The 23,759-nt window shown below is 43.2% G+C and overlaps 2 protein-coding genes across 4 annotated transcripts; both read right to left on the minus strand.

The window, feature by feature from the left end:
* Positions 1–812: 812 nt before the first annotated feature.
* Positions 813–10,827, minus strand: lin7b (lin-7 homolog B (C. elegans)). 3 transcript variants are annotated; one of them, XR_003694413.1, is made up of 8 exons: positions 10,726–10,827; positions 10,274–10,602; positions 8,271–8,389; positions 6,343–6,414; positions 4,961–5,170; positions 3,563–3,726; positions 2,491–2,603; positions 813–944 (listed from the first exon to the last, which is right to left on the minus strand). XR_003694413.1 is itself a non-coding variant. In XM_028599689.1 (7 exons), the coding sequence occupies exons 2-7, from the start codon at positions 10,347–10,349 to the stop codon at positions 2,582–2,584; spliced, it is 663 nt and encodes a 220-aa protein (XP_028455490.1). In that variant the 5' UTR covers positions 10,350–10,602; positions 10,726–10,827; the 3' UTR covers positions 813–2,581. The 3 variants fall into 3 exon arrangements, 1 of the variants encoding a protein (XP_028455490.1); XR_003694412.1 differs by having other exon boundaries at positions 2,413–2,603; XM_028599689.1 differs by having other exon boundaries at positions 813–2,603.
* A 225-nt stretch (positions 10,828–11,052) lies between these two features.
* On the minus strand, positions 11,053–23,487 carry snrnp70 (small nuclear ribonucleoprotein 70 (U1)). Its single transcript, XM_028598934.1, has 10 exons — positions 23,230–23,487; positions 22,704–22,857; positions 22,532–22,594; positions 19,632–19,686; positions 19,229–19,293; positions 19,070–19,132; positions 18,524–18,605; positions 14,332–14,433; positions 12,472–12,571; positions 11,053–12,381 (listed from the first exon to the last, which is right to left on the minus strand). The coding sequence occupies exons 2-10, from the start codon at positions 22,848–22,850 to the stop codon at positions 11,619–11,621; spliced, it is 1,440 nt and encodes a 479-aa protein (XP_028454735.1). The 5' UTR covers positions 22,851–22,857; positions 23,230–23,487; the 3' UTR covers positions 11,053–11,618.
* Between the last annotated feature and the right edge of the window lie 272 nt (positions 23,488–23,759).

Below are 23,759 nucleotides of genomic sequence, written 5' to 3' on the forward strand. Positions count from 1 at the left end.
CCTCATGCTGTCTGCACTAACCTGAGTAATTTAGGGGTCATATTGGATTCATCGTTGTTGTTTCGACACATATGTAAATCAGCTGACCAGATTGTGTTTTTTTCCACTTAAACTGAAAAATCAGACAAAGACACACCTGTTTAGACAGGCTTTTAGTTGCCCTGTTTGCACTTTATTATGTAATTTTTGTATTGTGTTATTTATTAAGTTCTCTTGTATGGTTTTTATGCCCCCGTAAAGCACTTTGTGATTTCTTTCTGTTCAAAGTGATATTGTGATTATATAAAATCCAAAGACCAAAAACCAATTGATGAATACTAATACATGCACAAGATACAGTGTTGAAGAAACAGGAGAGTCTATTGGGGCCCACAGCAACTTCTTGCCCCTGGGGTCCCTTAGAGGGCTATCCAGCCCTGCCCAACCACAGTATTCTACTGCGCAATAAATTACAAGGCTGAAGCTGGCTTCCAATTTGCAGCTTCAGATTGCCCTTTTGTTGTTTCCACATATAAAAATACATTTTTCACAAATTTGAAAGATGGTTTAAAAAGTTTTCAGCACTAAATTCCATGTCTTCTTTATGGTATTGAAAATGTAAAGTAAAAAAAAAAAAGAAATTCTTTCCCTGAAATGTCACCTTAATTCTGAGAAAGCCAACTTCAGCTGTGCACCGGAGGAATGTAGAACATAACAGGAAAGATGACAGCATTCAATTCACACAGTTAAGACTTTATTTCATGAATAATTATGCAAATCAATGAATACATAAATAAATAAATTAATTAATTAAAAACAAATCTCAAAACGTTGACTAAGATGACACCTGCCAGCTACTGATTCCAGTGTAGGTCTTGGTAATGCTAATGGCTAGCCCTCTAGCTGGGACATGTGATGGAGAAATGGCGGTGAAGGCTGTAGGTGTCAGTGCTCCTGAGGTATAACTGCAGATAGAGCACACCACACACTACATGTCAATACACAGGTCAAAACGACGGGAGAATACAAACACCAGGTTCTGGTTAAGCCACACACTAAAGAATGGATTGCCCTTATGTAATAGCATGCTGAGGATGATTTCACTGGAAAGATGACGTAGCCTGGAGCCTAGGGCTGGGCGCTATATCCACTTTCAAATGAGATATGGGATGAGACAATACCGTTTATATGCATATAGTTGGTTGTTGCGTTACGTAACCCATTTCTTCTGTAAAGCCGAGCCTGTTTGCATCTCTCCTCTCGCTCTCTGAGCCGGCCACACTGCTGACATGCGTCTACAGTTGTTTTAAATTCTATTACCAGGGGCAGCTGTATATTCTGTGAAGCGGGAGAGGGAAGCCTGTATGGCGCAACAGCCATTACCGGATGTAAAGTTTACTTTAGTTCTATGAGTGAGAGCGTGCGGCGCGGCACCCGGAACGCAGTGCAGGGGCGATACAGACATGTCATAAATGGGGCGGCTGTGGCTCAGGCGATAGAGCAGGTCAGACGACACCAATCGGGAGGTCGGTGGTTCGATCACTGGCCCTGCAGTCCCGTGTCGAATTGTCCTTTTGGGCAAGACAGTTAATTACAAATTGCTCCGTGTGTGATTGTTTGTCTGAAAGTGGCTTGGGATAAAAGCGTCAGCGTCATGTAACGAGACGTACGTAACGCTAGACGCGCATTCAACCCGCGCGTTCATGATGAGTCAGCCGTCGCTCTGAGCAGAGAATCCAGTCTGCGGTGGAGTTCACACGCCTGACTGATAAACCAGAGGACTGTACAGTAACAATCTGCTTCATGATCAAAGGTTTTTGTATAAGTTACGTACACTTTGTTTAAAGTGCTCATATTATGCTCATTTTCAGGTTCATAATTGTATTTAGAGGTTGTACCAGAATAGGTTTACGTGGTTTAATTTTCAGAAAACACCATATATTTTGTTGTACTGCCCATTGCTGCAGCTCCTCTTTTCACCCTGTGTGTTGAGCTCTCTGTTTTAGCTACAGAGTGAGGCATCTCACTGCTGTACCATCTTAGCTGGGAGTCGCACATGAGCAGTACCTCAGTAAGGACTACTAGCCAGTCAGAAGCAGAGCATGAGGGAGTGCCACGCTAGCAGCTAGGCGAGCATACGTGTGTTACAAAGTGACCCACGTTTGTCTCTGAAGTAACAGTTTTTATGCTTGAAAACGGACCAAGCACCGCCCCGACTTGCACGTGTCGCTGAGCGCTACATTGCTCTGATTGGTTGTTGTCACTTTTCGTTGCTCCGATTGGTTGTAGGTGGAGGCATTTTGGTCTGCGCCGTTGATAGAGCCCTTTGGAAATCAAAATTGAAGTTGAGAGGCTCCAGACTGAGCCACATTGGCGAAATAGTCTGGCTATGCCAGGCTCGAAATTACAGGCATGGTATGACAACAAGCTTACTCTGCATTTCTCTAAGGAAGAGGGAAAGAGGGTGGAGAGAACAGAAGAAGTTCAGGTTAACAGGTGTTGGTAGGCTACTTTGGTTTTTTCGCTTCTCATCTAAGGTCTCCCACTAGAACAGAAGAGCCAGGAGGGTTGGAGGATGAGGCGGGCGGAGGCGTTGGATTGGCTAGCCCCTGGACTCCAGAGATCTGCAGGAAGAGACACATAGTTATGCTGTATGCATGCGAAAGGCTCATACACTGATTACTTTCTTACTACAGATGCCCTCAGCTCTCTTTTGCCTAGCTAGCGGAGCGGAGGGAAGGAACAGCACTGTGAGCAGAGTTCGCTTTGCCGGGGAAAACAAAGGACTTTCACCACGGCAATGCCCTAACCCTAACCACCATCTTTTCCCCAAACCTAACTAATCGTTTTGGGGCTTAAACTTAAGAGCCGTCGCCGCATGACACTCACTTTTTGCCGCCTAAACTTAACCGCATTATCCGCCCGATACGTGCCCGGCTCAAAGCCTCCTATTCTCGGTTAAGTCCACTAACAACTGCCGCTGATACGACGGCGCTATCTAGCTGGCTCCATCGACTGCTTTTAACGTGCCCTGTTCACTTGAACAGAACATTGCGTTGCCCGTATCTTTTCACTGCAACCCTCCATAGGAGATTTATCAGATTTACACACCAACCCCTCTATCGGCAGTCGGACAGTCTGGCAAGGTTTGGTGTGTTCTGTGCCGTCGTCAGTCGGAGGAGGTGCCGTCAGCGTTCATTTGGGCCGATTTGACTTGTTGAATCGGCCAGTGGGCAGTCGGGACTCAATGACCAATTACCGGAAATGGCGAGCGGGATGAGCGTGATGAACGCCTCTCAAAATCTGACAATCTTTTAAACTGACCTTTGTCGATCTGAAATGAAGACAGATTCAACAACTGCACGGCCTATTTCTCGCTTAAAATGTTTTCAGAAACACGCTTCGGTGAACTATTTTCGTAAAATACGAGATCGTATTCCGAACGAGCCTCCATTATGGTCTGGCTTTGACATTTGGGAGAAGCCAGAACCATGTGACGCGTTCGTTCCAATCACCTGCCGGTTTTGATTTTTTGGGGCGATCCCTCTCACATGCTCTGGTGCAGACCAATGAGCAGCCTTACGAGTAGCTGGTGTGCTGCTGGCGTCTCCGGGCGCTCCTCATCTTCTCAAAGCGAGCCTCCATCTCCTCCAGGACCTTTGGGGTGTAGCGCACCACCAGCTTGACTGAAACCTGGGCAGCCTTCAGCAGCTCCACAGCCTTCTCATGGTGCTCGCCCTCCACGCTCTGCATGGACAACACACACACAGTCTCAGACTACAGTCTCAGACTACAGTCTCAGACCAAAGTCTCAGACCACAGTCTCAGACCACAGGCTTAGACTACAGGCTCAGACCACAGGCTCAGACCACAGGCTTAGACTACAGTCTCAGACCACAGGCTCAGACCACAGGTTTAGACCACAGTCTCAGACTACAGGCTTAGACTACAGTCTCAGACCACAGGCTCAGACCACAGTCTCAGACCACAGTCTCAGACCACAGGCTTAGACTACAGGCTTAGACCACAGTCTCAGACTACAGGCTCTCCATCTATTTCATCCAATGCGCCCTTATAAGAGGGAGAATATACCCTTGAGGACCCCCTCAGGTATGTACCATGGAATAATTAGAGGTAGCCTATTTTTTTACACTTCTATAATCTGAGTTATGTAAAAAGATATTAGACTGTATTAAACATGTTTGTAGAGTAAAATTATCTAATCTATGAACTATTATAGATTCATATCTTTAAAAACCATTAGCTCTGGGGAGCTTATTCCCCGGAGTCAAACCAAAATCATGGTTGCAGCTGTCGCCGTGGTCCTGCTGCACTCCCTGCTACGTCCAGCTGTGCCACGCTACACCCTGTAATGCCCTGCAGTGCCCTGCTACGCCATGAACTACTACGACTACTATTTCTAGTCATTATCTTTATTGTGACTGTTATCGCTACTGTTCATCACACCCCCAACCGGCACCGTCAGACACCGCCCACCAAGAGCCTGGGTCTGTCCGAGGTTTCTCCCTAAAAGGGAGTTTTTTCTCACCACTGACGCACTGAATGCTTGCTCTTGGGGGAATTACTGGAATTGTTGGGTCTTTGTAAATTATAGAGTGTGGTCTAGCCCTACTCTATCTATAAAGTGTCCTGATATAACTCTTGTTATGATTTGATACTATAAATAAAATTGAACCGAATTAGTTGAACTATGAAGAATGAATGACGAATGGATCTAAAAAACTGACTAACCCTTCAAGCAAAGAGCACTGGAAACCACTGATCTAGAACCTCAACTATTTGGCTGACAGAGTGTGAATATTCATCTACATGCATTTGTTCATGGTAGTTTTTTTTATAAAAGCTGGCATTAAAATAAACTTGTATGAGTGTGCGTGTAGCTCCAGTGTGTGTGTGTGTGTGTGTGTGTGTGTGTGTGTGTGTGTGTGTGTGTGTGTGTGTGTGTGCCGCAGCTTCTTACCACTCCGTTGACAGACAGGAGCTGGTCCCCTCTCTTCAGACCTCCTTGGCGGTCGGCCACCCCCCCAGGGATCACCCTGGAGATGTATATGGGGGAGTTCTGCTCTTTGCCCCCCATGATGTTAAAGCCCAAACCCTCCTCGGTCTTGGGCAGCTCCACTACCCTTGGGTGGGCGTGGCCCTCGCTGGCTGCAAACGCTGCCACTGTGGCCTGGTCAGGAAGGCAAAGGCTGATCAGTTACATCACGCAACGTATCAAACAAGACTGGGTCACATTAAGACAAGGTAAAATGCTTTGGAATACGGATGTTCCAATACAATGTTTTCCTTAAAAATAAAAGGAGCCTATCTTCCCCGTCAGCGCGACTGGCAGCACTCTGACAGTGTGCCCCTGCGTGTGGTATTTTGGTGTGCAGCACAAAGCACACAAGTGGGTGGAGAGGAACACACAGGTGGGAGTTACATTCAAATGTGGCAGCGCAAAGGGAGTTGTTGGTATTTCGGTGGGAACTGAGTCTTGGGACTGAGAATAGACGTCTCTGAATGTGTTTCTGGCATGACGTCACTCCGCTGCCGCTTTCGTCAAAAAGAGCAAATGCGAAGGAATGGAATCGGGCTTCGGCATTTTTTCAAGTCTGTCTTAAAACAATACTCACATGCCCATGTGTACACGGAAACAGGTTATGCTTGCTGTAATCATGCCTCCTGTTCATACTGGCTATTAACAGATCCCTTGGTTTAGGGCCTAAATACATTTCTGATCTGCTACTACACTATGACCCACCCAGACCTCTCAGGTCGTCTGGGACAGGTCTACTTGTTGTCCCCAGAGTCAGAACTAAACAGGGGGAAGCAGCGTTCAGTTGTTATGCTCCACGTATCTGGAACAAACTCCCAGAAAACTGCAGGTCCGCTGCAACTCTCAGTTCTTTTAAATCCAGGCTGAAGACCTATCTTTTTAATGTTGCCTTTCTTTAAATAACCTATTTTTAACTGCTCTTTCTTTAAAATTCTTATACTGCACTGTAATTTAATTCTTGTCTTTTAATGATTTTAAATTGTTTTTAATTGTTTTTGAATTGCTCTTTACATTTTATTTTTTGTCTTTTAATGCTTTGAAATTGTTTTTAATTGTTTTCTAACTGTTTTTTAATGTTTCATGTAAAGCACTTTGAATTGCCTTGTTGCTGAAATGTGCTATACAAATAAAGCTGCCTTGCCTTGCCTTGATAATGTGTTTCAAAGGAAGTGATGGCAGACACAACCCACAGTCTGGAGATTGACATTTAAAAGGCTAGACGCCGAACATAAGACGCCCCCCACCTTTTCAGGAAAAACACCCTGTATAATATTGGGGCTAATATAGTAGTTTGCATGTGATACCTTGGCAGTTGCCTGTGCTCGCACCTCTGGTCCTCCAACAATGTCCAGAGTGTCGTACAGCTGCTCGTACACCTGGGGGGGGGCAGAGCACAGATAGAGTCAGAAGGTGAACCTTTAAGTACCTAAGAAATGTATAAGAGGTCGCATGCTTCACGATGACTACTTTGAGATATGTTTTCAAGACAAACAAAGCTAAACATGAGGACTGTAGCAGGGGTTAAAGGACAATTCCGGCACAAAATTAACCTAGGGGTTAATAACACATGTGTACCGAGTCGAACGTTCTCTGGGACATGTTTTCATGCTAATCGAATGCATCTCTAGCTTGAAATAAGCTACCGCAAACCGAGAGAGTAAATCGGTACGTTACCGGTTACTGGTCGCACGGCGTTCGTCGTTCGATTGGTCATGACTGTTTTCCAAGAGTGGAGCCTGCATGTAAACATGAACGCTGCTGCCTTTATAATCTATCTTTTTTAATAAACTGTCAGTTCTCAATGCTTCGGTTCACATGTAGGGACCCTCATTATGCTACCGTTGAAGTGTGGTGCTATTTTGAGCCTCGTTTGTGGTAGAAAATAGTGATTTACCCTCTGCCCCGAACGCCAGCTTTAGCAGCTAACCACCGGTTTTGCGGTAGCTTGTTTAAAGCTAGAGACTCATTCGATTAGCACAAAAACAGATCCCAGAGAACGGTCGACTCGGTACACATATGTTATTAACCCCCTAGGTTCATTTTGCTCCGGAATTGTCCTTTAACATCTAGCCTGACTCTATCCACAGTCAAAAGATATGCCTATCAACTGGCTCAAAGCTCACTGATTAACATTCTGTCCCTATGTTGTTTCTTATTTTGTTGAATTAATAATACTTGCATGACTGTTTACTTGAATGACTGAAATTGTGAAATGAATCTGTAACTCCTCTATTTAAGTCTAAGTCAGAATAGCTTTTGTCTCTTCATGTTGCAATAGTCCCTTTCTGCAGTTATCAGTTGAAAAACGTTGCATGGTGTTGGAGCTTGTTAAATGTTTGCTTTTGGTTCATGACCTTAAAACGTGCACAACAACTTGGATTTTATGGACTACTGAAATGTGAAGTCAGTTGTTATGATTATTGATTTCAAGATATTTGAGCCACTGTTATAAAAGCCGTTTTTCCACCCTGGGAAGAGGTCAAAGGTCATGGATCATTCACATCTGCCAATCTTTAAACAGAGACAGATGTTACCATTGCGCATCATACTGTATACATACAGTATATGACCATCTCCAGTTACAGAATGACCCATCCACATATAGGTCATGTGATGAGAGCCACACGACGCAGTCAATAGATCTGTACGAAGCCAGTAAGTGGACACTGTGCTGACATTTCTGACAAACAGTCAGTTTTTTTTACATGTGAATGTGCAAAGGGCAGATGCTGAGTGTTGTGGGGGGGTGAAACCATGTGCATGCCATCAACACATTAGGGTGGAAATTAGGGCTGCTCGATTACGGGAAAAAATATAATCACGATTATTTTGGTCAATATTGAAATCACAGTAATTTAACACGATTACTCGTTGACTTCTGGAAGGATGTTGCAATTAATGAACTTAAAAAACAGTGGGAAAAGTTAAATAAATCAACAGTAAAAAAAAAAAACATACAACTGTGAAATTTGCCTTAATACTTTTCCTATTTACACTTAATTTTTTTCAGAACACAAGAGAAAATTTTACTTGCAAAACGTATTGAGCTAAATAATTGTTTTTCTCGATTATTCTGTTTTTGTGATGATTGGGAGCCAAAATCATTATCACGATTAAATTTCGATTAATTGCACAGCCCTAGTGGAAATACTATTAGGATGTGGAAACAAATGGGCTTGAGCCCTCCCGATATTTCTGCCCCCCCAGACAACCCTCTGCTGCACATCCATACCTCTCTGATGGCAGCACAGAACTTGCTCTGCAGGACTCTCTGCAGGGCCTGCAGCTTGGGAGGAGGCAGCTCCCCACTCCGCTGCAGCCGGTCCAGCAGCTCGATCACCCTGCACACATCTGACACACAAGGCTGGATTACCAACAGGGCAACGCAGCCAACCAGATCCTCAGGGGCTCCACAGGCCTCCGGCTCACTGCGTGCCAAGTATGATTACCATGTCAGGCAAATCATTTGATTAACTGCAAATGTATTTAGTATCTTTATGCAACTAAAGCAAAATAAAAAACTACGATGCAGGGTTTTCCCTGCCGTTGTAAGGTTGAGGTGCAGCACCTAAGCCGAATGAATGTAACTAAAAGACTTTTCTCAGACCTAATGATTGCAGTTGGACTTCTTTAGCAAGTTTAGTATTTAAGCTTTTGGAGTGTTATTTATTCATTATCTGCTCTAGCTTTTCGTACGTTGTGGACACAGATATGGTGATAATAATGGTCCACAGTGATATGAAAAAAAGAAATGCAAAATCCCACAAGGAGATACAAAATGTATGGGAAATTAGCTTGTTTTTAAATTGAAAAAATACTCGCTCTTAAGTCTTCCACATACAGGGGAATCACTACATTGTGAAGACCACTGACGCGGCTCCTACCTAATCAAAGGGCCTGTGTTGCAGTATAGTTTGTCAGGCTCATTCAAGATAATAATACGCCCAATAAACACCTCAGGTGTTATTTAAATGTGTGATTCTAACTCGGCACGCAGCCACACCTGGCTCTAACTCCTGCAGCTGCTGGTAGAGTTGTAGGGTTAACCCTATAGTCTAACCCAGAGGCGGGGTCAGAGGATTTTGCCGGGGTTTCAGCCCCGAATGTATTTTGAAAAGTTGACTGACAAATATGAAACCGGACAATAGCCTATGTAAGATATGATTCTTCTGCTGTGGAGATGCTGCGGCAGACGCGTCGCGTTTGAGCTCTGTCCATGAAAACCAACAGAAAAGTCCATGTAAACCTGAGTAAATGAGTTAAATACCGCCTGATTAGTAATTTTGTAGCTTGTGCAGCTGAAATTGGCTAGAGACGCTCGGTTGCTATATGACAACAATGGCTTTAAGCCGAGTCTTGAGCAGAAAAGAGCAGTAGCCTAACGTTAACGTTAATCAAAACGTAATTTTCATGTATCAAACTGTTAAATATATTTGTGTAATATGTCAATAACTGGGTGAATAGAACCCTAAATGTTACTAAAAATGTTACAAAAATCCATCTTTTCTCCGACTAGTAGTACTGTGTGACAAAAAGAACGCAACAACCCGCGGTTATTCGTTTTCCGACATGGATGTGACGTCACACTCGAGCTACTAGTCGCGATTACAAGACAAAAAGAACGCACCATAAGCCCCCGAATCTATTCAAGTCCTAGAAACGCCCCTGGTCTAACCCATCCCAGCTTAGTGTTAATGCAGCTCGCTCCACCGTTCACATGAGCAAACAAAAGCGGTTTTTGCCCAGGCTTGACCGCCCCTTGATCAATCCGTTGTTGCGTCCGCGTCACAGGCACTTACCACTTTTGTTCGCGCTGCACGACGTGCACGTTATAGTACCGTTGTACAGTGACGGCAACTCGACAATTCAGTCCCAGCGGAACTGTCGGAAGCACGTAACATTACGATAACGTAAACGTTACTCCGTCTGTCATTCGTTCAGCTGGACCACACCAAACACGTCAGTTCGTCATTTAGCTAACTGGCAAATTTACTAAAAGAAAGAAAGGAGCGAAACGGCCGAGCCATGCTCCCGCCCTTTAAAACATTTCATACAACACCACTTTATTTCACAAATGTTTAAATGAGAATTAACGCCTTTATTGTTTACCATTAATGGGAAATTTGAGACATTAGAACGAGCTTTGCATCATTGAAGTAAAATATAGGTTAACTGTAAACTACATTTATTTTAGCCAGTAGGTTGCAGTGAAGAGGTCTGGCACGGTAACGTTACCTCTTTCCAGGCAGAGCGGCTCTGTCATGGCCGCCATGTCCGTTTCCTTGGCAGGGTGGTAGTAAGAGGACATCATTTCCAGGCTGGTAGTATATGGAACACTGCGTGGATGAGCAGAAGGGCTGGTTCAGGGCAACGCGTTCCCCATCTGTTACGAGGACATGGTCAGCGGACTGTGTGAGGACGTATGGCTGTAATGAGGTCCGGGATGCTGGGCTGAGGTTCAGGCAGTGACGTCGTAGCTTAACCACGGCTCCGGCTTCAGTGTGGGACCAGCCTCTATCGTTTCAGCATCTTCTACGTAGGTTTTAAAGCAATGACTGCGCAGACTGAAAGCAGAGATGCAAATTAACTACAAATGTCAGTCTAGTTTAATACAAATTTACGAATCAAGTAGCCTTAGTTTTTCTAAATTGGCAAAGTAAATTATTTGAATATATAGATTTACAAACCTGTAAATCCGAACGTTTGCCCGGATTTCTAAATTCTGCTTTTGTGAAATAGGGCCGTGGTTAACTTAAAATTTGAGTGACAATGTAATTGTGCTGAGTTTAGCACTGTGGCATAGAAGAAAATAAATCCTCCCCATTTATTTGGGAATACATTAAATATTTATTTATGAAAAAGGTACGAATGATAAAAAGCCCACGTCCTAATTGAGCTGAACGTTTTGATGTTTGAATTAAGTTTCTAGGTTAGGTTAAGTTGCAAAAAAAGTGTACAGAATAATAAATGTATGTAAGAACATAAGCTTGCAAATCGAACATACAAACAGGAGACATAATTAAAAAAAACTTTATTCCAGAATGAACAGAACAGCCCTCAATTGTTACACAATACTACATTTCCTTCAATTTCACATACATTGAGGAGAAATCGGCCACTTGGTTCCAAATGAGCATACAGTCTAACTGCTTTATGAATCTGGAAATAAAAGACAACACAATCTACACATCTAAAAACAAAGCTTGTATTTTTTTTTTTTTTTACAGTTCATCCCAAGTCAAGTGAAAAGAAAAAAAAAAAAAACCAAATATACCTAGCTTGAATCATCAAGGTAACCGATAACAATAAGTGGCACAGATTAGTCGGGAAATGCAGGAAAGCTGCAACTTTAGCGAGATCAAATCAGTTATATTATATGCATCAACTGTGCGTGCAACAATATGAAGTGGAATATTTCAACAGATTCTCGACAGATAGGAGGGAAAGCGAGCTTGTTGGTGGTACTGAAGAAGCCCTGACATTTAGGCTTCCTGTGCCTTGGCAAAAAGTTAGAGGTCCAGTTAAAGTATAGTATGAAACAACTTGTCTGAGTGGGAGCCTGCTGGGAGGGGGGCCCATCTCAGTACTCGTCTCCCGGAGCCTCCATCTTGTAGCCGTTCTCACTGGAGACGTAGCCATCGGCCGACGGCACCGACTGCTGATCCATCATTCCGTCCTGACTGTACTCCTCCATGTGTGGCGGGGCTGCCCCCTCATCCTCGTTGCCCATGTCATCTTGGGGGCCCATGTCATCTCGAAGGGAGCCGTGGCGCTCCTCTCTGCGCTCCCCCCTGTCTCTCTCCCCCCGCTCCCTCTTGTGCTCCCTGTCTCTGTCCCGGTCTCCCCTGCGCCTGTCTCTGTCCCGGTGGCTGCGCCTGCGCTCCCTGTCCCTTTCTCGGTCCCTGTCTCTACGCTCCTCCGTCCCCTCACCCACCTCTCCTTCGTGCTCCTCCGGAATGCGCTCGCCCGCCTCGGGAGCGCCGTCTCCCTGGCCGACCTCCTCCCCATCCAGACCCTTGCCCCTCTCCCTGTCTCTCTTGCGGTCGCGGCTCCTGCTCCTTCTCTTCCGTTCTCGACTCCTCTCCCTACTCCTGCTGTCTCCTCCCGCTGCCCCCCCGCGGTCCTTCTCTCGCTCTCGACGCCTGCTACCACCACCACCACCGCCGCCGCCGCTGCCGCTGTCCTCTGCTGCGACAATCGGCCTCTCTCTCTCCCTCTCTCGCTCCCGGGAACGGGTACGTCGACGCCGTTCTCGGGATCGGGACCGCGGTCTGCGTTCTCCTCTTTCCTTTTCCCGGTCTCGCTCCCGGCTGCGCTCCCTCCGCTCTCCCCGGTCCCGATCACTATGCGCAGTCAGGACAAAGGAAATACTGTTATACACAGCACAACTTTGTTTTATACCACCCAGACCCGAAAACCTGAAAAGTACTTACCCCCCCAGTGGGCGATCATCATAACGTGACGCATCATCGCGGCCAGAGTGCTTAATGTTGACATCAGCTCCACCTCTTCTAGTGCCACCCAATCCACCACCTAGTTCAGAAAAACAAGCAAAACACAAGATAAAATGTGTTAAGTATGGACCCTCAGACTTACTTAATTAGTGAAGGTAAAATATCCACCCATGGCCCCCTTCACCTGCCATCCGGTTGTGTTCCCAAAACAGGACTAGGCTTGGGCCGGTGTAAACATTTAGAACCAGTTTGATATCAAGCCCAACACCGGCTGAAAAGGGATACCGATTTTCACCACTAGGTGTCGCACTTGTCGCAGACAGGTGACAACAGCCCATAATAACAGTGTAGCAACTCCAGGCCACTTGGTGGCGGTATTGTGCCTCTAAGCGATGACTTTTACTTGCAGTGAGGTTATAATAACAGACTCTTTAGTAGCTTTGCTTATAATAACTCTTTGGTTACGACTTTAACCTTGTCTTTTTAAGCTCGCGGTTTCAGTTTTCTTTGAGAGCCCTTGCCATACAAAAACCTCGTCACCCACCCATAATCCCACTGCTACATCATTGAAATATGATCCCGCTCGGCAGTATATTGCTGTCAGACACTAGTAGCAACTCTGTTAGTTTGTACGTTTAGATACAAAACATTAAATCACATTGTCATATTTCTTATTACCAGTGTTAACTAGGCGTTTGGAAAGATCAGTGAGCTAAGCTAACATGTCCAGTTATTCTACAGTAAATTAAGCTTCACTACTGCCAACGTTAGCCCGCCACAAAAATTATAATATACAGCAGCTCGACAAGTTTAAACCTCAGATTAAGCTCTCAGAAAAGACACTATTGTCGTTTTTTGTCCTTGGGTTAAACCTTCAAAGCTTAAAAAGGGACAGTTCAACTGAAAATCCAAAACACATTTTTCCTTTAAACTGTAGTGAGAGTTGCCCAGTGTTGGGAGATATCGGTCATAGAGATGTCTACCCTCTCTCACCAACAAGCAAGCATTTGGTGCATCAGTGGCCAAGAAAAACTTTCTTTTTTGGTAGAAACCTTGAGTGGTGAGGAAAAACTTTGTTTAGGCAGAAACCTGGGAGAGCCCCAGGCTCTTTGTGGGCGGCATCTGTCACTGCTAGTTTGGACACAGACACTGATACAGATTACCAACATGCCTTCATCCTACACTGGTTACAGAAAAGTAGCCAACAAAGTTGTCACTCATCTGGCGTAGGGCTGGATCTGACTATTCGTTCGATAGGTAGGTACTCAGGTTTTATGTTTATTATAAAGGTGCATGCAGGCCGACAGCAGCCGTCGCAGGCTGATAGCATGGGACACATTGCACAAACTAGGGCGTCGGTCGGTCACCGTCGGACCAACTTGGACCGACGGCTGTCTTGGTGTGTCAGGGCCTTAACACCTCAGCTAGCTAACGCTACAGTTCAGCGGAGGACAACGCCATTAATGTTTGAATCTCGCACTCTCACGAGCATGAGCCACTTGTCCTTCTGCGTTTTGATGCAGTTGGCGGGTGTACTTTGGTACAAATAAATAGTTCCTACATGAAAAATCCTCACAAGCAGGTCTGTGGATAATCTGGAGTAACAGGGTCATGGTTTCTGGAAAAAGACATTGCTGTTGAGTTTTTAAACCATTTGTTTTGGCACTTTCACTAAAAGCCGAGTGCCATCCAGTTCAAGACATCTCTATAGCTAATATCTCCAACCCATGGCAACTCACACCAAAACTATCTAGACCGATAAATGGCATGCAGGTAAGAAATAGCTTTGATTTTAGGGGTGAAATATCCCTTTAACATTAAAAAAAAAAGGTAGCTGACCTAGCCTGCGAGGATGCCATCCTTTTACAGTGCGCCCTCGTTCCACGTCCACCAACACCCTTCTCCCGTCAATCTTCTTCCCATCTGCATGCTTGTAGGCGGCTGGAGAAGAGGAATGGAAGAGGGAAGACAGAGGTTAGATAAGAATACAACTGCATCAATGTGGCCAAGGAAACAAACAGTGCATTATTATACTGACCAGGAGCAGGCGAGGCCGAGATGGCTGCTCTCTGGGCAAAAGCCGAAGGATAATGGGAGCAGACTTCCTTCCACCCGATGAGTGATTGATATGTTACGCTTTTAACTGCATCATTTCAATACCCAGCTTTAGGTTCAGTCTACATTAAATAACAGTATATAGTAGCCATTTAGAGTCATCTAGGTTCTCTTAAGGATAATCATGAGGATTTAACTGTAGCCTATATATAATTACTATTGAACAAGGGAGTTACTCATATTTTTGATAAATTCTTAATGTTTCACACAGGGTTGACAGTTACAAACTAGATCACTCAAACCATAGTGTGATATTTTAAAAGCATCTTAACCCAACCTGCTGGGACAGGTGACATTAAATCTACAATTTTAGATAAGATTAAATTATATCATGGCACTTAAGCACACTGCAACGTATTTCGCTTCAGATTTCTGAATAACTGAAATCTATCGTTTGTACGATAGAGTTCGGTCACTCGATTTTGACCTTCGTTTTAGAAATGCTTGAGAATAAATTAGTGATTATGCGCACACAAAACAGCAGGTCAGCATGGCAAATCAAATTTATCTTGCACCAAACTGTACACGATTTTTCAATCAAATATTATGATACGGCAGAATGTTCTTTTATAGCGGCTTTAATCTGCTGAAACATTTTACAAGCTTTATGAGAGATCAACATGAGCTTTCATCAACAAGGAGTCTCCAGGGTTTTGCATTTCCAACCTTGTATACATTCAGACTTTGTCCTACACCTTATCTCAGTATGCCACACAACAGTCTTTCAATCCATCTTGTATAATGGAAGTGGACTTGGCAAGATCCAGGTGGCTCATCCTGGCTGCTACACTGGTCTGTAGTGATGATCCCTGAGGGGAAAACTTTTCAGAAGAGGGCCTTACCAAAACCCATCACTTGGAGCATACAGTCTGAGGGCCTTACCAAATCCTCACATATACATTCTGAGGGCCTTACCAAACATCCTCACTCATACTACAGTCGATGGTCTTACCATAATCCCTCACTCATGGGCCTTATGGAAGTCTCTGCCCCAGTCTCAGGGCCTTACCAAAATCCCCCAGCGTCAGAATACACATACCATCACAACACCTCTATCAGGGGCCTTACCAGAACCCCTCCACTTCCTGTGTTCACTTAAGATGACAACTTCTCATCCAATGATAGGGCCTTACCAAACCCCCACCAGTCCTACCAACTGACCAACTGAAAACAGAACAAAAAACACGGGACTGCCTTCCTTACAGGAGTTGCTTTATCACAACCCCAACCAATTAATGAGAAATACACTTTATTTTTTACTAAGAATTCAATGAAGTCATGTTCACTGACATGTCTTGGATATAAGCCTGAAATATCAATAGTCTAGTGTCTAAACTAATTTACTGACATGTCAGAAACTTAAAATGTTTGAACTATTTCTTTAAAAAAATCTTGACCTTGCTATAGTTATTGTAGTCTGTAAGGCTAATTAGTATGTAGTGAACAAATGTATGAATAGGCCATTTAGCAGAATTACCAAGACAGTTCCCCTCATCTGCCATTTCTATTAAAGCCAGCCCAGAACTATTAGTTTGGACAGTATTATGCATCAACCTCTCAGTGAGATTTAAACATGTAATAGATAAAACGGGGTTGTGAACTTTATTAAGCTGATTAGCCTCTACCATCTGCCAGCCTCACATTTTGCTCAGATAACTGGCAGTTTGGGGAATGAAATCACAGAAAAATGTAGTAAAAGGTATCAACAGTATGGCTGCTAAGCTTAGTTGAGTTAATGCCCAGTTTCCATTATTTACAACTTTGAATTGTCTTTTTGATTAGGACTGATATTTAGTATAACACTTGACCCTAACTGCCATGAGGTGATAGGATATATAATACCAACATTACCAGCTGACCGTGAGAGTAAATGCAGGTTACCTATCTATACAGATTAGAGGCTACATACATACTAATAAAGCTGTGTAATACTAGCATCAGCAGTTCTACTGTATTTACAGTCAAACAAAATGAGAATTTTTTACTGGTTATGAAAATTCTTAAATTCTTTAGACAACTGCCCACTGACCTACATTTACACGGGACTGAAATGTTTTGCTACACCAAAGACTGAAAAATCACTATGATTCTGAAAAGCTGCTACAAAATTCAATCTGCACAGCATTAGGGCTGACCTGAATGCTTTGAAGCTTACACCACTGCCATGGTAATCAACGTCCAATCATCAATCGAATGCTCCATTGTTTTTTCCCCATGTGCACTACCCACTAAATCGCCTATGCAATAAGGAATAGTAATACATTATTCATTATTATTAGTTCAGATGGACAGTGTTGTTTACTGTGTGTATGCACAGCTGCAGTACTGACAGACACGTTTCGGTTTCTTGCCAGATGCTTTGCGTTGTTAAGTTCCAAAAATATTTCGGTTCTGCTATATTCTTAAGGGAGCACGCCTGTAAAAAAGGGAAACTTTTCAACTACCGGCTCGGTTTCACTGCAGTACATGCAGATGAATGGCGCTAGCGTCTGTAGTTCCTCGCTCACCAGCTAGCAAAAGTTCAGCGGATAATGCGGGATTGCTATTGTTAAACATGAGCCCTAAGTTACCAGAGATGGCTTTGACATAAAGGGCAGAATCATTGGGCAACATTTAATAACACTAGTGGTCAGGGGTGCGTTCAATGGTCAAAGCCTAAGATCCAAGTAGTAGTAATTGCACTGAAAGCTCTTTAGAGCTTGCAAAAAAAAGATGCTTTACCCATTGAACGTAGCTCCTCTTTCCTATGTAGGAGATGGAGGGTGGAAAGAAATCTTACCCATCATACAAACCCATTATACCAACCATATACTGAGCTGTGGTAGTAGGGTGTAGATGTATCATAACCATCATCATCTGCCAGCCAGCTCTGGCCAATAGCCATCACAGATTGGCGGCTGCAGTGGCAATGAGAACAACACACAGTTAATACACTGTTTAGCCCCACATCCCCCCTCAATTCACCCACTGCTGTTGCTACACGTTCGCTGTGATTCAGCAACTCTGGTCTTGAAGAGCCAATTACAACTAATAGCCCAGAATGGTGTCATTGTGTTAGATGGCACCATTCACTTGTCTAATGAGACAGTTACTCCATTACGCCTAATTCACTGTGGCATCACCACCGGCTTACACGCACAAACTAGTGTGGTGAATTTAACTTATCTCACCATGACCAGGGTTGAAGACCACTAATAAAAACTTTGACCGTAAAGCTCAATACCTAGGTCCTACAAAAGATGGGTTTCCATACAGTCCTTGACATATTTCTGACAAAAAATAAACCCATTCAATGTTTGGTGACCAGTCTGACCTTGTGCTTACCATCACAGTCCAACCAGGAGAGCTGCTCTTCCACAGAGCTACATGCCTAACAGTTAAAAGACAAATGTGCCCTTTGACAGGCAAAGATGTTCAGGTTTACAGATGAAAGACACAGTTCTACCTCTTGGTCCTCCCACTTTGCCCAGGCTGCCCCACTGAATGAAGTGGTTCCCCTCCTCAACCAGACTAGTTAGTCAACTGATGACACGCATCAAACACAAACACACATCACACAACCACCAGACTCGGGGATTCAACATGCAAATTGTAGAAAATATGTCTCTTAAAAGCACTCTGTCTTTGATTCCATAAACCTACATTTTCTCCTTAGGTAGTTGGTAGTCAACCTCCTAAAGTGTTGAGAGAATTTTGCCACCCCAGTATCGTTACAAAAATATCCATATAGAATAAACGATAGGGGGTTCCACTGAAGAACCACCCTGCATGTCAGAGATCAGTGTATATATATATATATATATATATATATATATATATATATATATATATATATATATATATATATATATATATATATATATATATATATATATATATATATAGTTTTTGTTCAGTGCGCCACATTGGTACTCACAGTGCATGTCTCGTTCATGCTCGTACTCAATGAATGCATAGCCCCGAGGCTTGGCCGTCCTCTTGTTGTAGACAATGTAAATCTGGAACAAACAGTAATGGAGACATTGGTTTGCTGTGGAATTCATCATTAAACAAAACAGACCTGCCAAACCCCAACACATTTGCAGGCCACCGTAGCCGTGTGTGTATGCATATACAACAGTGTCATGCAATCTCTTATTAAATCAACATGATCGTTTTTCTAGGCAGTACACAGAGATAGCACACGGGAATTCTATTCAAGAAGATATTTAAATTAATACAAAACAGGTCAGTGCATCATCAATATATGTTTGTTTGTTTATCCTCAGCTGCGCCTGTGAAATTAGGTCAAGTTTGGAACATGACATTGACACAATTTAGCAAACAATCCAAGTAACAGATTAAGATAGAATATGGACAGATTAAGTTGTAGGCTGGCAGGGATACTTTACCTGTACTAAGATTTAAATTTACTGTAAACATGTGAACAGGTAGACAAATGAGAAACAGCAGCTAAACGTACCCGTTTGATGGGGCCATAGACCTCAAATTCACGACGAAGCTTGGACTCCGTAGTATCATAGTTCTACAGCAAAGACAGAATACCATTAGACAACAAAATAACATTTGCTTAATCTACAGATCTGGTGGAAAACACTCAAATTTATTTCCAAATACTCACCACTCGTGCAACAAACAATGTCTTGAAGGCATCCCCTTGTGCATTGGGGTCATTATGGGGGTCCCCTGACATAACACAAACAGGAAAGGGATTAATTCAAGCCAAGAAACCATATACAGTGATAAGAGCTTGTAACAGACATTTTTCACGGCAGCCATGTTGACAATGTCATAGTAGGAAGAGCACCGGTGTATTCAAAACCATCAATGCTGGCTGCATTCCATTTAGGAGAGGCCCTGGTATTGTGCATGCTGACTCACTGAAATAGCTTACTGGGACACTTGATGGAACTGAGCCATCGTTAAGGTTATCAATTTCAGCTGTGCTTTTCCTACTATGACAAGTCAAAATGGCTGCTGTGAAAAAATATACATCCATATACAGTACATCACAGAAAACTTACAAAGCTTGAGTTCAGTCTCCACCACTGTTTGCCTCCTTTCAATCTTCTCTCGCCTCTGCAAAGCAAAAAATTTACAGAAAATGGTCAATCCCCAACAATCGCTCAGTGACGACGCTCTGAATGAAGATGCTAGCGCTGGATTAGGATCAATGTCCCAGTCTGTGTTCAGCCCCGTGGACGGCTAGAAAAAGTCAGGACTTCACATTCACTCAGCGGCTAAGTATTTCTGATTCTGATCAGACCATTTCTTTTTAATTTGGGCCGCGGTCCGACCTCTGAGGCTGTGGCATTAAGTGCGTCTGCAACATGTCACTCTACATCTTTTTTGGCATTAATAATGCCCACACTGTGCCCTCCAAAAATATTTCCCACTTCTCTAACAAAAACTACAACTTCACATTGAGGGAAAATCCTTTGCTTTGTTTTCCTCTGTGCGCATCATGTCGGTATGGATGAATATTAAAATGGGGCGTTTCACTGACTGTTTATGGGCAACTATGGGCATGTCATGAAGCCGCACCACATTTGGAGTAAATTTTGATTTATAAAAGGGGAATCCGGCATAGGATGTCGTGCGTGCCAAAGTTTTAGAAATCAGAATATTTCTGTGCGTACTCGCGCACCATCTACGGAGTCAAGCGTTGTGTGCGAGTATAACCAAGCCTTTACAGGCCACCATGAAAAACAACTAACTGACAATGGTAGTTTTAGGCTACTTTATCTTGTAACACGTGTAGAACTTAATGAAAAAGTCCAGTTTAACTCACATCTGTGAAAAGGTTTAGATCATGAATCAATAACTAAGGAACATAAACTATTCGGTTTAGGTTTCATGACTAATCTGTGTTTTCCCTGGGTTGGCGAGGGAGAGATAACTAAAGCACAACTTTGAGCAGCAGCTTGTCACTAAAGAAGAATAGTTAGTAGGGCTGGGCGATAAAACGATAACGATATGTATCGCGATAGACACATAATCAATATCAATAGAAAATGCGGTCGATAAAACGTTCGATAACTTGTTTTTCTTCATCAGAAGAAACCAGAGGTTGTGAATCAAGTTTGGTTGCATGAACAAAGGCCCTCACTCTCTGGCAACCTAGCAACGTGGGGAGTGACACTCTAACAGCCAATCATGTAACAGTATCAAGTTTGGTTGCGCCACATCGCTGTCTCGTGTTCTTCAATAACAGAACCGGAGTGGAGTGGAAAGTGAGTGCCGCAGCGAGCGAGGAAATCGTTGATAAAACAGGAAAAGTCAGTATCGCAGTTTTGGGGATTTTATAAGTCTGACCGTAGTCAGACCAATGTCGTCAGACCAACACTGGTAATACCATAAACTTGTTTTACCACCTTAGCCGCGCTCACACTTTGGAGCACAGCCGTATTCGCCATCAACGTCCAACAACATCTGCAGCTGCAACACGGCACAAGCAGCAGACCACCATGGGGAGGTACTCTGCATCAGCGCCTTACTAAACGCTACAAAGAAATAACGGAGGCAGACATGCTGAGCACTGTCCAGAAGCCAGGTTACCAACCTAGCACTAAACCTGCAGAAAATAGTTCCTTCTCAGGTTTCTTATATTTAGCTAACACTTTGCACTATTTTATGACACTTTATTAAGCACTTCTTACTTATTCTTTAATTTTGCACCTTAATGTTAAGAGATAATTGTTAAGTGTTCATTGTGATTTTAGACATGTTTACATTTGAATTATTTGAGTGTTTTCCATGGTTGTGTTGACAATTCTGCTTTTATAACTGAGGGGATTATAATCAGAGCAGGGTTAAGTTTAAAATAAAAATGTTTAAATTTAATATATTTTTCTCCTGGTCCTTATTTTAAATAGGTCATAAAAAAATATCAATAATTATCGATATCGACCGATATGAAAAACTTATATCGTGATACAGTTTTCAACCATATCGCCCAGCCCTAATAGTTAGTCCACCTTGAAGCCAGCCAACCTTAAGATAGCGAGCCTGAGGGTTGGGTCTCAATTTATCAGACCCCAGATGAGACAAGAAGCTAACGTTAGCGAACGCTGCGGTCCCTCCGCATCTGACTTCCTGCTGCAGGAGGAGACACTGTATTCCCGACACGCTGTATTAACGTTATTGTTTAAAACGTTTTCCAGGTAAGTGGGGGTGCATGCCGCTCGTAACCAACATGATAAAATTATAAACTGTTAGGGGTGGGAATCACCAGATGCCTCAAGATACAATATCATCACGATACAATATTATTGTGATTTTAAACATATAGCAATATTCTGCGATATATTGCAATTCATTACCTTTTTTCCAACTTCAAATTTTTCCAAATTTCAAATTATGTCCCCCAAAAGGAAACTTTGTCAACATCTGTTTTATCTAAAAAGATACATTTCTCTGTTTATTCATCTCTCTTCAATTGTGTTGCTGCAAAATGGGATTGTCAAGCAGACGAACTGACCAACACATAATAAAAGATCGATACTTGGCTTCTGTGCATCGATACAGTATTGCCACCCCTATAAACTATGTGTAAGATGAGCGGTACCTGTTTCACCTAACATTGTTCTAAGGTACCTAAGGTCCATGTGCTGGATTTTTCCTTAGTAATGACAGTAGTAGTGGTCATAGTGAGTGAAAATGTAGTCTAAGATGCACATAGCAAAGCGTGTTATGTATCTGGAATAGTTCATTAGCCCTGTGTGATATCTGTAAAGCTGAAAGGACTCACAGTAGTAACATTTGGCTAAAACAGATTGTATTCTGATCCAAAGACTGACAGAAAGGACAGTGACGTTATACCGTGAAACTGACAAATGATGCTTTTGAGAATGACTCAAACTGTTGCTAAAAACAGGAACTTCACACTATTTACTTGATAACTTTTCGTTCATGTTAATCTCACCTTTCTCTCCAGTCGCTCGTCACGGGTCTCTGCCCTTGTTGGTGGAGGGGCATCTCTAGGATCCTGATGGGTAAATTTGGATAATAAATTACATTGGAAATTATGTATTTAAACTACTAAAAAAAAAAAAAACTACCAAGCATTCGAATATTACACAAGATTAAATAGTCACCTCGAAATGCCTGATGAACGGTGCGATGCCACTGTAAGGTTGGTTGTGATGCTTCTCATGGGGCAACTTCTCTAGCTGAGGCAGGAAAGGAATAGGGTCCCGCGGTGCAAAGAGGGCCAGCAGATTCGGGGGTAAAAACTGCGTCATCTTTCACCTAAATTAACAAAAGCATGTTATTTATTACCATAAACAATATCTGACACGTTGCAAAATTCGACCAGTAAATGGCAGGCCAACACCAATAGCGGAAGCTAGCAAGATCGTTAACGCTAACGCTAGCTTCATGTACCAATTGTCTTCATTAAGGCGACTTCTTTTAGCATGTGCTCAACGTGTAGCTACGTTTAGTTGCACAGCCAAACAGCATTAACTATTTATATATAGCGTTGCCATTATAGACGGTAGTTATACGATAATAGTTTAGCTACACTCCGACTAACATCTCAGCAGTGTAGCGTTGAGACATTCGCATTAGCCATTAAGCTAACTAGCTATGCTTACAAGGAGCCTCGAGCATGACTCTTACCTTCTCTCCTCCGATGTCTGGACAAATGTCAGACCATGAACCAGAGGACGAACCGGACGATATATGCAGGTCTCCTGGACCAACTTACGCTTGCGAAAGTGTTAAAACAGTAACTTAGTACGGTCCGCTCAGAGCGCCCAGGCCGTGCGGCGACAAAGACTCGAATGTGTGTGTGCGCCGTGTGCGAGCTGTGTTCTGAAAAATAAAATGGCGGGATAACGTAAATCGCACTGGTGTCGTGCTGTAAACAGACTGCCAGCCGAAATCGGACTGCACCACACGTAAAAGCGCTGCAATACTTTAGGTCCGCTAGAGGGCAATGTTGGCCAGTCACTGAGTAGATAAAGTGCACAACTATCAATGTGCGCGTACAGTTTTATAGTTCATGTAGCCTTCTTTTATACAGGTAGGCCTACTTATTTACACAATACACCACATCTAATCATTGTCAAATGATCTCAGGTGGAATACTGTCTAAAGTTTCTATTTTTACATTTGCCTTTTTGAGAACTTACTGTAAGTTACTACCA

This window comes from Perca flavescens, chromosome 15 (genome assembly GCF_004354835.1).
Source record: "Perca flavescens isolate YP-PL-M2 chromosome 15, PFLA_1.0, whole genome shotgun sequence".
In the NCBI taxonomy this organism is placed as follows: Eukaryota; Metazoa; Chordata; class Actinopteri; order Perciformes; family Percidae; genus Perca; species Perca flavescens.